We start from the raw sequence: 14,222 nt of genomic DNA, 5'->3' as shown, positions 1-14,222 counted from the left end.
ACTTCGGTAATGGGGGGTGACTGGGGACGGGTGACAGACTTCTAGGCCTGGAGGGTTTGCTCTGGGCTAGGGGTTGAGAACACAGCCTCAGCCAGGGTACTCACTTCTGACTCCTCAGTGTGAATTTTGGCCCAGGACCCCCAGGTCCAGTGGGGAGGGGACAGCCTCAACGGCGATGATGCACTAGAAAATGCTGGTGTTCCCTCCTCCGGGTTTTTGGCCAGTCTTCATCGTCCTCAGGCAGCAGGACGTGGTAGCAGGCCTCTTCAGCCCCGATGGAGATGCGCTATAGATAATCTGCCAGCTCCTGAAACATTTGCGCTGTGGCAACTGTCCGGGCCTCTGGCGCCATCTTGGGACTCTCTGCACGTGTGCCTGCCTGTTCCACTATGCTGCTCCTCTTAATGACTTCCGGCAAACAGAGATTCTGGCGACGCCGCTACTATTAAGCAGGGCTTCGGGAAAATGGCCGCTGGCCGGAAGTTAGTCAGCGGTGCAGCGCTGACTTCCGCTCCCCTGGGAACAAGGGACGGATCTTTACAGTTCCACTTCGGCATCGATACAACAACATTGTTTCCACGACCAGGGGCGGGACGCTGACCAGCACGGGAAAATTTTGCGCGCTCCTCTGGAACTCTTTAACCCTTGCAGGTACAGGCAATACTTGGCAACGTAAAAGATTCTGATCTGATCCTGCACATTATTTTCATGACTTCCATACTGTTCCAAATAGCAGGCAACAAACTTTTCTTCACCTCCCCTTCTATTTCGCAAGCGCCTCGGGTAAAACACATTTCATAGACTAAGTCTCGTACACTTTTTGGCGCAGACTTAAATCGGGTCAGCATGCGGTTTTTGCAGACAACATTGGACACAGTTCAGACTAGGGGGGAGGACTTATGGCATAAGGCGCACACCCGTATCCTGTTTGTGACGCCAAAAGTTGTGGTGGCGGGGTGTGTGGTGCAGGGCAGATGTTGTTACCCTAGGGGCAAATGGCATTAACTTACCCCCTTTTCATGACGTCAGGGCATGGTTTAGCCTATAACCACCCGAAGGTATACCGCTGGATCCTGGGCTAGGCATGGGGGAAATAAAGACTCCAATGCCGGACAATGGTAGCTTTACTGAGGGTAGAAAGTTGGTAAAGTCTATACAGTTCAGCCAGGGCCCAAGGAGGTGACCAGTGATGCAGAGACCTTAAGGGCTTGCTGGGACTTGTAGTAGGACTGGGCAATTGAATGCAGACCACGCTAACTTGACAGATGACAGGGACTGACTTTACTTGACTAATAAAGCTGTGACTTTAGCTTACTTGAATTGATAGTGGCTGCAGGACTGGACTTTGAGGTCTCCAACACTCTGGACATCCCCACTAGGCACAACTGCACTGGACCTCAGCTTAGCAGAAGAGCAGAGCTCAAAGAGAGAGAAGCTGGCTCCACCCAGGGCTTATATGGGGGAGACTAGCAGGGAGCCCATAGGTCACTCTTGGGATCACTTGGTCACTGGTACCTCCTGGGTAACAATCACATGACATATCACATGGTATAACATTACATTTTATAACACTTTACATGGTAAAACATATTTACAATGGAGAAACAAGTGCAGGGGGGCCTTGGTGATACTGAAGGAGGCTGCCTGACAGAACAGGAGGAGCACGAGGTAACATCTCCCGCACTGGGCTACCACGGGGACATGTGCCGTATGAACATACCCTAAAGCAGCAAGTCCATGTCGTGCCTGCAATTTAGAGTCACAAGCACTTGCGTTGGCTAGAACAGCATTTAAAGTCTCCCTCAAAAGACCCAGAGTCTGTAGTTTTTATCTTTGTACACACTTGCATCCCTCCTGCTGTCAGCCTGCAAATGCTCTTAAGTTCTGCAATATGATAGAGCAGGACTCTTACCTGCTTCATCAGCATGCTGCACATGCACTGAACCTGCTCTTGCAGTGTAAAGTCGCAAGTAAATGCAAAAGGTAACATTGGCAGATACTAAATTGGCCATTCATAGAAGAGGTTTAAATGAGCTACTCAAAAATGAGAGGTGGCCATGTAGTATATATTAGATTACATAAAAGTGGGCCATAGAAGTACTGATGTTATAGTCTGCATTTATGATATTACAAAAAAACAAAAACTTTCTGGATTAAAGCCATGTCAGAGAACGTACTGGGCATTTTTTTTCTAATTTTATTCTAGGAGGCTAAAATGTAGCAAATTTAATGACTTTTTAGACACTAAATTAGAAAAGTGACAATAAAAGAAGTAAAGTAATCTAAGGAGGTGTAATTTAGATCAGATTTTTCAAGTAGAATAGGTAATAGCACATTTACACCACGTTGCACCGCTATCGGCCTTTTCTTCTCCAATCTCCTTTCACCTTCCTACTTCCGTGAGACCGGATCATCACACTGTGGCCAGCGTATCTCCAGCCGCAGCGATGTTCCACCACGGACGGTGATAGGCTGAGTGCAGTGTCTTGTAAGGATCCTGGGCCCTGCCTTCTCCCTGCTGGTCTGGCCCTGTTACATGTCATTGAGTCCAGCATATTACTGGCGGGGGCGGGACATCACTGAGGCCAGCAATACACGGACCACAGTGTAACGATCCGCGCACAGAAGTAGGAAGGAGACCAGGACTGGAGGACCAAAGACTGATAGTGGCACAATAGGGGGACGGCTACAATACTCCTTTAAGCATGCATTAAGTTTATTTCCTGTCAGATACGTCAAAATGTGGCACATTTATTAAGGAGGTGTAAGCCTATTATCAACATTACTTAGATTTTTTTAAAGTTTTAAAGACAAATTACAAAAACTACAGGTCACTTGAAGACTGTTGTCCAAAACCTCCACAGACATTCTATATAACGTGATTACGAGAATATACAGACAATGGCAACATTGTTGATACCCTTCTGTTTAAGAGAAAACACTGGCTTGCAGTGTTTCAAAAGGTTGTGCAACAAAATATTAAGTTCAGGCACCATTATTATTGTCCAGGACAGTTTTCCCAAATGATTCTGTTGAACCACAATTCAAAAGCACAGTCTAAATTTTCAGTAAATTGTTATTCATTATTACTTTTGTCAGTTTAAAGTTATTTCAGGGAGCATTGTGGATTTTTCTGCCTTTAACGGAAGGGTATTACCAATATTGTACACCTCAGATTACAGCTCACAATTTATATAACGCTGTTAAAATTTGAGCTCTTGGTTGCTTCTTTTAGACATTCGTGATAAAAGGCCTCATGAATTTACAGTCACAAAGGGAAAGAGGTGGAGGTGCCTGCCTGAAGCATTGCTACACAAGTACTTGGAACTGTACCAATTCTAGTAGACACTTGACATTACTTACCTTTCTGGCACTGGAAGCTTTGGGCATAAAGAGGATGCTCTGTTATCTGTAGTGTACTGGATAGGTGATAGTGCATAATCACATAAATGTGATCCTGTTGGGAAAATAAACATAAAATGATGCACATGAAATTGAATTGTGTTGTTCTGCACCCCTGTCCATGGAACCGAGCTCAAAAAAACCTTACAAAATACCATTTTAAATAACCATGCCACTGCTGGAACCCCTCCCCGAGTCCTGCTGTTTGTACCAATGTTAACTTCACTGTAGTGATAACATGTAGTCATTTTACAGTCCATGTTAAAGCAAGATATCATATAACTAAAGTCAATGGACCAACAACAGGACTTAGAAGGGGCACAGCTACTGAAGAAGGCACACTGGTTCCGTAGGATGGACATAAGGTCATAATGTAGACATTTTTCATTCATCTATCTATCTATCTATATATATATACATACATACAGTGCCTTGTGAAAGTATTCGGCCCCCTTGAACTTTTCGACCTTTTGCACCATTTCAGGCTTCAAACAAAGATATAAAACTGTAATTTTGTGTGAAGAATCAACAACAAGTGGGACACAATCATGAAGTGGAACAAAATTTATTGGATATTTCAAACTTTTTTTTAGCAAATAAAAAACTGAAAAATTGGGTGTGCAAAATTATTCAGCCGCTTTACTTTCAGTGCAGCAAACTCTCTCCAGAAGTTCAGTGAGAATCTCTGAATGATCCAATGTTGACCTAAGTGACTAATGATGATAAATAGAATCCACCTGTGTGTAATCAAGTCTCCGTATAAATGCACTTGCACTTTGATAGTCTCAGAGGTCCGTTTAACGCGCAGAGAGCCTCATGAAGAACAAGAAACACACCAGGCAGGTCCGAGATACTGTTGTGGAGAAGTTTAAAGCCGGGTTTGGATACAAAAAGATTCCCCAAGCTTTAAACATCCCAAGGAGCACTGTGCAAGCGATAATATTGAAATGGAAGGAGTATCAGACCACTGCAAATCTGCGAAGACCTGGCCGTTCCTCTAAACTTTCAGCTGATACAAGGAGAAGACTGATTAGAGATGCAGCCAAGAGGCCCATGATCACTCTGGATGAACTGCAGAGATCTACAGCTGAGGGGGGAGACTCTGTCCATAGGACAACAATCAGTCGTATACTGCACAAATGTGGCCTTTATGGAAGAGTGGCAAGATGAAAGCCATTTCTTAAAGATATTCATAAAAAGAGTAGTTTAAAGTTTGCCACAAGCCACCTGGGAGACACACCAAACATGTGGAAGAAGGTGCTCTGGTCAGATGAAACCAAAATTGAACTTTTTGGCAACAATGCAAAATGTTATGTTTGGCGTAAAAGCAACACAGCTCATCACCCTGAACACACCATCCCCACTGTCAAACATGGTGGTGGCAGCATCATGGTTTGGGCCTGCTTTTCTTCAGCAGGGACAGGGAAGATGGTTAAAATTGATGGGAAGATGGATGGAGCCAAATACAGGACCATTCTGGAAGAAAACCTGATTGAGTCTGCAAAAGACCTGAGACTGGGACGGAGATTTGTCTTCCAACAAGACAATGATCCAAAACATAAAGCAAAATCTACAATGGAATGGTTCACAAATAAACATATCTGGGTGTTTGAATGGCCAAGTCAAAGTCCAGACCTGAATCCAATTGAGAATCTGTGGAAAAAACTGAAAACTGCTGTTCACAAATGCTCTCCATCCAACCTCACTGAGTTCGAGCTGTTTTGCTACGAGGAATGGGCACAAATTTCAGTCTCTCGATGTGCAAAACTGATAGAGACATACCTCAAGCGACTTACAGCTGTAATCGAAGTAAAAGGTGGCGCTACAAAGTATTAACTTAAAGGGGCTGAATAATTTTATTTTATTTTTATTTGTTAAAAAAGTTTGAAATATCCAATAAATTAAGTTCCATCTCATGATTGTGTCCCACTTGTTGTTAATTCTTCACAAAAAAATTGAGTATTATATCTTTATGTTTGAAGCCTGAAATGTGGCAAAAGGATGAAAAGTTCAAGGGGGCCGAATACTTTCACAAGGCACTGTATATAGATCTTATCCCACCAGTCTTTTATAAAGCTATATTAGCCAAATATAATAAAAAGCTGATCAACTGTAACAAGCGTATTTCTATTTCAAGGCTTTAAATTAAAAAAATTCTAACTAGACTTTCTACAGAAAACACACTAAAAACATGATTAAAAACTAAATTTTCTATCTGCATTCCTTTTCTCCTCATTCAGTAGACTTCATTTAAGGATACAAAAGGATTCAACAAGATATTTTATAGATACACTAAATGCTGAAAGCTCTCTTATTATCCCCTGGTTAGAGATTAATACATAAATCTTTTTATTGCTGCTGTAAATGTAAATCTTGACTTGAAGATATGGGAAACCTTCAAGAGAACAGTTGACCTCTAGACCAACTTGTGTGCCTGCACAAAGCTAGTACTTTCCTGTAAATGGTAATTCTGAAGAGGGAACAAAAAAAAAATGATATTATGCTTCAATCTTAATAATAACATTTAAATTACTGCGGTAAAAAGGTCACCTCTTTGGCTGTGTACATATTGGGGGAGATTTATCAATATGTGTGTGTGCAGCCAATTCACAGCTTTTTTTTTGGTGTTTTTTTGGCTTATGTGCGCCAAATTTATCAAAACGGCGCACAGACTTTGATAAGTTTTGCACAAATATAAAATTACCTCACCTCAGGACTTTGTGTAGGAGGTCACTTTTCTAAGGCAAGGCAGAGGTGGTATGAATTACGGTAGTTTTTTTTTTAATGTATCTTTTTTAAAGATGCTGCATAGAAGAAACACGGACTGACCGTTATGGTATTCCTAATAATTAAAGATAAACCTATATTGTGAAGCACATATTCCGTTTCATAAAGAGATCTACAGCTATTGAACTGTGATTTTATATTCATAGTCAAGAGGAAAACCAAAACATCAAAACCACCACTGATAATCCTCATGTGGCCAAAGAGGCTCTGACAACTCAACGCATGGACATTAGATTCTATTCTCCCATTCTGACAATTCCGCCATTGTTTTTAACTGTTTACTGTGCGCTAAAAAAAGTTAATTATAATTGTTACAGTGAAAAATATATATTTTGTTTGACAAACAATTGTTCACAATATTTTATGGGAAATTACATGTATGTACCATTTTTTTAAATGATTTGAGTAATCTAGCTTAACCATTTCTAGATCAACAATTCTGATGTGATATGTAAGAGGATATAACGGTAGGGAAAAAAAAATATTTTATGGCTAGATCAGTTATTTTATTTTAGTAATAGTAACTTCCGTATTTATCGGCGTATAACACGCACTTTTTAGGCTAAAATTTTTAGCCTAAAGTCTATGTGCGTGTTATACGCCGATACCGCCCCAGGAAAGGCAGGGGGAGAGAGGCCGTCGCTGCCCGCTTCTCTCCCCCTGCCTTCCCTGGGGTCTAGAGCCCTGCTGCCGGCCCTTCTCGCCCCCTGGCCATCGGCCCCGCTGCCCGTTCTGTCCCCCTGACTATCGGTACCGGCGCCGATAGCCAGGGGGAGAGAAGGGGCAGCGGCACCCATTGCCGGCGCCGCTGCCCCGTTGCCTCCCCCCATCCCCGGTGGCATAATTACCTGGGTCGGGTCCGCGCTGCTGTAGGCCTCCGGCGTGCGTCCCCTTCGTCGTTGCTATGCGCTGCGCGGCACGGCGCATGACGTCAGTGCGCCGCGCCGTACATAGCAACGACGCAGGGGATGCACGCCGGAGGCCTGGAGCAGCGCGGACCCAACCCAGGTAATTATGCCACCGGGGATGGGGGGAGGCAACGGGGCAGTGGTGCCGGCAATGGGTGCCGCTGCCCCTTCTCTCCCCCTGGCTGTCGGCGCCGCTTCTCTCCCCCTGGCTATCGGCGCTGGCAATGGGGCGCCGGTACCGATAGTCAGGGGGACAGAACGGGCAGCGGTGCCGATAACCAGGGGGAGAGAAGGGCAGGCAGCAGGGCTCTAGACCCCAGGAAAGGCAGGGGGAGAGAAGCAGGCGGCGACGGCCTCTCTCCCCCTGCCTTTCCTGGGGGTATATCGGGGTATACACGCGCACACACGCACCCTCATTTTACCATGGATATTTGGGTAAAAAACTTTTTTTACCCAAATATCCTTGGTAAAATGAGGGTGCGTGTTATAGGCCGGTGCGTGGTATACCCCGATAAATACGGTATTTCTTTCCTTCACACCAGCTTCCTGTATCATTGCCCTCTCAGCTGGCTTACAGGAGAGTAAAGAGAGACACAGGGTATTGCCATAAGTTTGATTAGAAACAAACTATACAGTTATCGCCATGATGGGCTATACAATGGTGACCACATGCCCAGCAACATACACTGCAGTCAGCAGTTTCAAGTAGGACATTACATGGCTGCTGTGACATAAATTAAGTATTGTAGACCCTCTACAGGATAAAGGGGTACTACGACACTAGAAAATTATTCGCAAATACGTCACAGTTGCATAGTTAAGCAACCTTTTTTTTCTGGGAGACCACCACACCCCCCCACTGGAAGTTTCAAAGATCTCCTCTTTTGTTTTTTTTATTATGTAGATCCAGCTGTCTGGAGCTCCGATGCCATTTTGTGACAATACATCACATACTATCATCATCTCAGGGGGTGCGGCCAGCTTGTGTCCCCTTAGTAAGGCTAGACCGCTGAGATGACAATAGTATGGGATGCTTGTTCAGCTCTAATTAGTTAAGAAAAGGCAGCCGACCAAAATAGGCCACAAGGGATCACAGACAAGGAAGATCAGGCCTTCAACAGGGGCAGAACAGGCCTACATAGCTCCGCAAAGTGTGAATTTCTGAACATGAGCAACTTGGGCAAGCAGGTAACACAATAGAACAGTGTATACTGCATTTTTTTTGTCCTTTAGGCCACTGCCAGATAACCCCTTAACACATCTGCATTCACTTTTAAGATAACTGAATATCTGAAAGCAAAAACATTTTAATTACCAATGTAATAACTTAAGCAAACATATAAAATATGATAGATACTACAGTGTCATAATCACATGCTATGCAATGCATTTAAGCACATCAATACCATAAAGAATTGGACCTGAGCTTTTAAAAAAAATTAAAATATTCCTGTAGCAGCCAGAAATTTTACCCGCACAGAAGAACTGTAACCAGAGAGCAAGCCTATTTGGGCTGCCCTTGATAAACCTAAGGTGTAAATTGTATTAACTATTTTTAATATCTTACCATTTGTTTCTGCAAATTTCATCACATCACTTAGTGTTTTCAGCTCCTGTTGGGGACACTCGGAAACACACAAAGCCATGGACTTTATTTTCCTGTTCACTATGTCCAACTTGCAAGGGTCCAAGAAAAAAACATACCTAATTGTGGGGTAAGAAGAAATAAAAGGCATGTTACACATACATTGTATATCCTCTTACCTCGTACTTCTGTACCAGTCTGACAATCATTTGGAATTGTTTAAGGAACTTTCTTACATTTAATGTAGTTAAAAGGATTTTGTCCATGAATGAAAAAGATGGCTGACTCGTCATTTTGTGGCCAGAGGAGGTGGTTGGGTGCTGATAACAGCTGAGCCAGCTATGATGTGCAATATACTATACTCCCATTGCCATTTATGAGACTTGAGCATACTGTGTAGCCCCGCATAATTAAGGACAGTATACAAAAAGTGAACCTTTAAAACAGGACCAGAATACTTTACTACAGCAAAATTAGGGCAAAATATATTATACTATAATAAAATAAAAATAGAATATATGTTCAGCAGTGTTAACTAGTGTACAAATAACAAACAAGCCAAACATAGTCTTCACTTGTTCTGGGTTCTGTGTCTTTCCAACACCACAGGATCTGCCTGCTCAGCCTTTCAGAGACTAAGGTGGGACAATGCTGCAGACACAGACTGGCTGGACAGGTAGGTTCTGTGGGGTTGGGACTACACAGAAACTGGAAAAAGCAGAGGCCAGCGTAGGACTGGAAGAATTAACGCAGCAGCCTTAGGAGACCGGAGGTGGCTAGTATAGCACATCTATTATTTTAACATCACCTTCAGACATAGAAAAAAGTTTTGCTTACCCCAGAGAAACCCTTCAAAGAAGACCTACATTAGGGTCTGCCCAGGCTACTTTACCTGCAAACTGCTGACCTCTGCCTGTTAGCAGAATTCTGTCTCTACAAGCAGAAACACCCATACAGATGGAACACAGGAAGCAGTGGTGGAACTTGGTGCATGCATGGGAGAGGATCTGGACGTGCCATGCAAGCTGAGCCCCTCTGCCTCCTCCAGAGGATACACATGGTGCCTGAGAGGTAAATCAAGACTTCCCTCTTGCCACCTAACCTATACAGTTTCTCTCCCCCCCCCCCCCTTATTTTACCTTATCAGTAGCAGCACCTGTTCCCGGTTTAGATCAAGGCTGCTTTTGTGATACAATATTTTCCTTGCTGTAATCCTGTTGAAGGGGTCTTTTCTGCTCACACTGCATCAATCAATTCCCCCATATGTCATCTATAGTGCTATAAATCATCAGCCAGCACAGTTACAGTCTTTTTATTACAGATAATTTTCTCCAGCACTGTGTCATGCCATAGAAGAGAGAAGTAGGTAATGTCCTGTGATTGGCTAAATAAGTAAGGTGAAGAAAGCCTGGGTGTTCACTCTGCTGGCAAATAGCCTTACCCTGCCCCTGAGAAAAGAAATAGCTGGAGGGGACTCTTAGGGGCTCATTAACAGTAGAGAGAGCATTAAAATCCCCTTTTTAACACTTTTTAGAGTAGCAAAACTAGGCAGGTTTTTTAAATTCTTTTGAAAATATAGGTATACTTTAACACACTTATTGTGTGCTGGTACAGTAAAGTCTTTGGACATTGTTACATAGTTTGGGAATACACAATATAAGTAAATCATGTTTCTGCACACAATTAAAGTTACAGTATTAAAGTATAGACAGAGTGTCATTTTTTATATAACCCCTTAAAGACAGGGTGAAAAACAATTTTTTTCATATCAACTGGCGCCAGAAAGTTAAAACAGATTTGTAAATTACTTCTATTAAAAAAACTTAACCTGTTCAGGATGTATGCATACGCCCTGCATCCCGAGTCCTTAAGGACATAGGGCGTATGGATATGCCCATGTGAATTTTGGTCTCCACAGCTAGCCGGTTGGGGACCGGACCGGGATGCCTGCTGAAATCATTCAGCAGGCATCCCGGCACATCGCCTAGGGGGGTCCATGTCGGCGATCACAGGAAATCACATGTCAATTCAGACAGGCGATTTTCTGCTATTTCGGGCTGATCGGGTCTCTGGTGACCCAATCGCCCGGAAAATAGGGATGATCGGAGCTGTTAGTGACAGCCCCAATCTTCCTGAGGGATAGGAGCGAGATTGCAGTGCTGTAGCCTCCTCCTATCCACTGCCATTAGTCAGCAATGAGTGCTGACCAATGGCAGTTGAAGACAGGGGGTTTCCATGGAAACCCCCCGCTCTGCCCATCCCTGGATGTCGGGCAGAACGGGGGAGAAGGATGCGGTGGTACCTGCAAATAAGATGCCGTGGGGACCGCCGATCGTCAGTGACATCGGCGGAGATCAGCGGCGCAGGTAGGGAGGGAGGTGGCAGCATGGAGCATCAAGGAAGGTGGCATTAAAGCGATCTTTACTGCTGCCTTCCTAGTGGTTGCCAAACTGCAACTCCCAGCATGCCCACCTGGGAGTTGTAGTTTTGCAACATCTGGAGGGTCACAGTTTGGAGACCACTATTACAGTGGTGCCCAAACGATAGCCCTCTAGATGTTGCAAAACTACAACTCTCAGCATGCCTAGACTGCCCAGGCGTGCTGGGAGTTGTAGTTCTGTAACATCTGTCCCTTCAGATTTTGCAATTTTCATGAAAATTTTGAAAATTGCTGCTATACTTTGAAGCCCTCTAATTTTTTAAAAATATGTCCATTTTATGATGCCAACATAAAGTACCGTATTTATCGGGGTATACCATGCACCGGCCTATAACACGCACCCTCATTTTACCAAGGATATTTGGGTAAAAAAAGTTTTTTTCCCAAATATCCATGGTAAAATGAGGGCGCGTGTGTATACCCCGATACACCCCCAGGAAAGGCAGGGGGAGAGAGGCTGTCGCTGCCCGCTTCTCTCCCCCTGCCTTTCCTGGGGTCTAGAGCCCTGCTGCCGGCCCTTCTCTCTCCCTGGCTATCGGCGCCGCTGCCCGTTCTGTCCCCCTGACTATCGGTGCCTGTGCACCATTGCCGGCGCCGATAGCCAGGGGGAGAGAAGCGGCGCCGACAGCCAGGGGGAGAGAAGGGGCAGCGGCACCCATTGCCGGCTCCGCTGCCCCGTTGCCTCCCCCCATCCCCGGTGGCATAATTACCTGTTGCTGGGGTCGGGTCCACGCTGCTGCAGGCCTCCGGCGCACTAACGTCATGCGCCGCGCCGTGCAGCGCATAGCAACTACGCAGGGGACGCACGCCGGAGGCCTGCAGCAGCGCGGACCCGACCCCGGCAACAGGTAATTATGCCACCGGGGATGGGGGGGGAGGCAACGGGGCAGCGCCGCCGGCTATGGGTGCCGCTGCCCCTTCTCTCCGCGCCGCTTCTCTCCCCCTGGCTATCGGCGCCGGCAATGGTGCACAGGCACCGATAGTCAGGGGGACAGAACGGGTCGGCAGCAGGGCTCTAGACCCCAGGAAAGGCAGGGGGAGAGATGCGGGCAGCAACGGTCTCTCTCCCCCTGCCTTTCCTGGGGGTGTATCGGCGTATAACACGCACATAGACTTTAGGCTAAAAATTTTAGCCTAAAAAGTGCGTGTTATACGCCGATAAATACGGTAGACATATTGTATTTGTGAATCAATATAAAATTTATTTGGAATATCCATTATCCTTACAAGAAGAGTGTCAAAGTTAGAAAAATGCTAAATTTTCAACATTTCATGAAATTTTGGGGTTTTTCAACAAGAAAGGATGCAAGTAACGACAAAAATTTACCACTAAAATAAAGTAGAATATGTCACAAAAAAACAAATCTCTGAATTAGAATAATCGGTAAAAGCATCTTAGAGTTATTAATGCTTAAAGTGACAGTGGTCAGAGATGCAAAAAATGGTTACGTCCTTAAGGTGAAAATGAGCTGCATCCTTAAGGGGTTAAAGAGTAGCTATCACTAACTTAAATTTCCCTGATCCCCCTCCCTATCTGTCCCTGACACTAACTAAATCTATCCCTGTATTTATTTTTATCAAAATCCCCATAAAAATACGGTACCTTTTTATATCAGCTTAGTTAGCTCAGAGTTGAGCCCTCTGCAGAGGGCAGGAAGCGGGCAGCAACTGTAGGTGCAAAGTCATCTGAAGCCTGGCCGGATCTCGCTTCCGCCCGTCTCCTCTCTCTCCTGCAGCTCGCGCGCTGCAATGAATGAGTAGAGGGAGATGCAGGGGGGCGGGGATATTTAAATTTTGCACACTGCGAGCACACAAGCAATATGCTTGCTCTCTGCCTGTATAGGAAACAGGCAGAGAGCGAGCACAGCGCTCGTGCAAAATTAAAATATCCCTGCCCACCTGCATCTCCCTCTCCTCATTCATGTGACCGTGCATTGCATTCCGGACCACGCTGTGCACGAACATGATCAACATCAGGGGGGGAAAGTAATCCTGAGCCATATAGGGTCACACCTAGTGGACAGGTTTTCAAATGTAAAAAAAAACATGTATAACATGATTTTTTTTTTAAATAAAATATATTACAAACATTTATGCTTCCCATTTAATCCTTCCACTACTTATCAGTTGCTGTATACTACAGAGGAAGTTGAGTTGTTCTTTTCTGTCTGACCACAGTGCTCTCTGTTGACACCTCTGTCTGTCTCAAGAACTGTCCAGAGCAGTAGAGGTTTGCTATGGGGATTTGCCCCTACTCTAGACAGTTCCTGACATTGACAGAGGTGTCAGCAGTGAGCACTATGGTTAAACAAAAAATGAACAACTGAACTTCCTCTGGAGCATACAGCTGCTGATAAGTACTAGAAGGGTTAAGATTTTTTAATAGAAGTAAATTACAGATATGTAACTTTCTTGAGCCAGTAGATATGGAAAAAAAACGTTTTCACCGGAGTACCCCTTTAAGAACACAATTTAATTTTTTTGCATTTTCGTTTTTTGCCTCCTCACCTTCTAAGAGGCATAACTGTTTGTTTTTCCATTTTCAGACCCATACGAGGGTTTGTTTTGTGTGCGACCAATTGTACTTTGTAATTACACCTTTCATTTTACCATGATTTACATGGCACAAGCAAAATAAAATATAACGTGTGTGGGAAAATTAAAAAGAAAACAGCAATTTTGCAAATTTTGGGGGGGGGGGGGGGGGTTTCGTTTTTACGCTGTACATTTTACGGTAAAAATTACATGTTTTCTTTATTCTGTGGGTGAATACGATTAAAATTATACCCATGATTACGTTTTTATTATTCAGTTATTGTAATGCTTTCATAAAAAATTAGTCTGTTTAAAATTGCACTAACCTGACCCCCTATAGCTCCGTATAAATGGCTGTATGAGGGCTCATATTTTATGGGTATTGTTTGCGTATGACTTTGTGATCACTTTTTTATATCTAATTTTTTTCTGGGATGTGAAGTGGCTAAAAGCACTGTACAGGATCATTAACGTTTTATTTTAATAGTTCAGACATCTATGCATGCGACGATACCAAATATGTTGTTTTTTTTATTTTCCTTTTTTTTTTTTTTTACATTTGGTT

General features: G+C 44.0%; 1 protein-coding gene across 1 annotated transcript in view; it reads right to left on the bottom strand.

Annotated features, from left to right (window-relative positions):
• Positions 1–14,222, bottom strand: part of SLC44A1 (solute carrier family 44 member 1) — a 158,734-nt gene that overhangs the window by 77,608 nt on the left and 66,904 nt on the right. The window contains exons 4-5 of the mRNA XM_056520228.1: positions 8,665–8,801; positions 3,364–3,457 (exon numbers count right to left, since the gene is read on the bottom strand). Coding sequence (XP_056376203.1) covers positions 3,364–3,457; positions 8,665–8,801 — 231 coding nt within the window. The remainder of the gene's footprint in view (positions 1–3,363; positions 3,458–8,664; positions 8,802–14,222) is intronic.

This window comes from Hyla sarda, chromosome 1, assembly GCF_029499605.1.
Source record: "Hyla sarda isolate aHylSar1 chromosome 1, aHylSar1.hap1, whole genome shotgun sequence".
Classification (NCBI taxonomy): domain Eukaryota; kingdom Metazoa; phylum Chordata; class Amphibia; order Anura; family Hylidae; genus Hyla; species Hyla sarda.
Note: the sequence above shows the minus strand (reverse complement) of the source record. Positions and strands in the feature narration are given on the sequence as shown.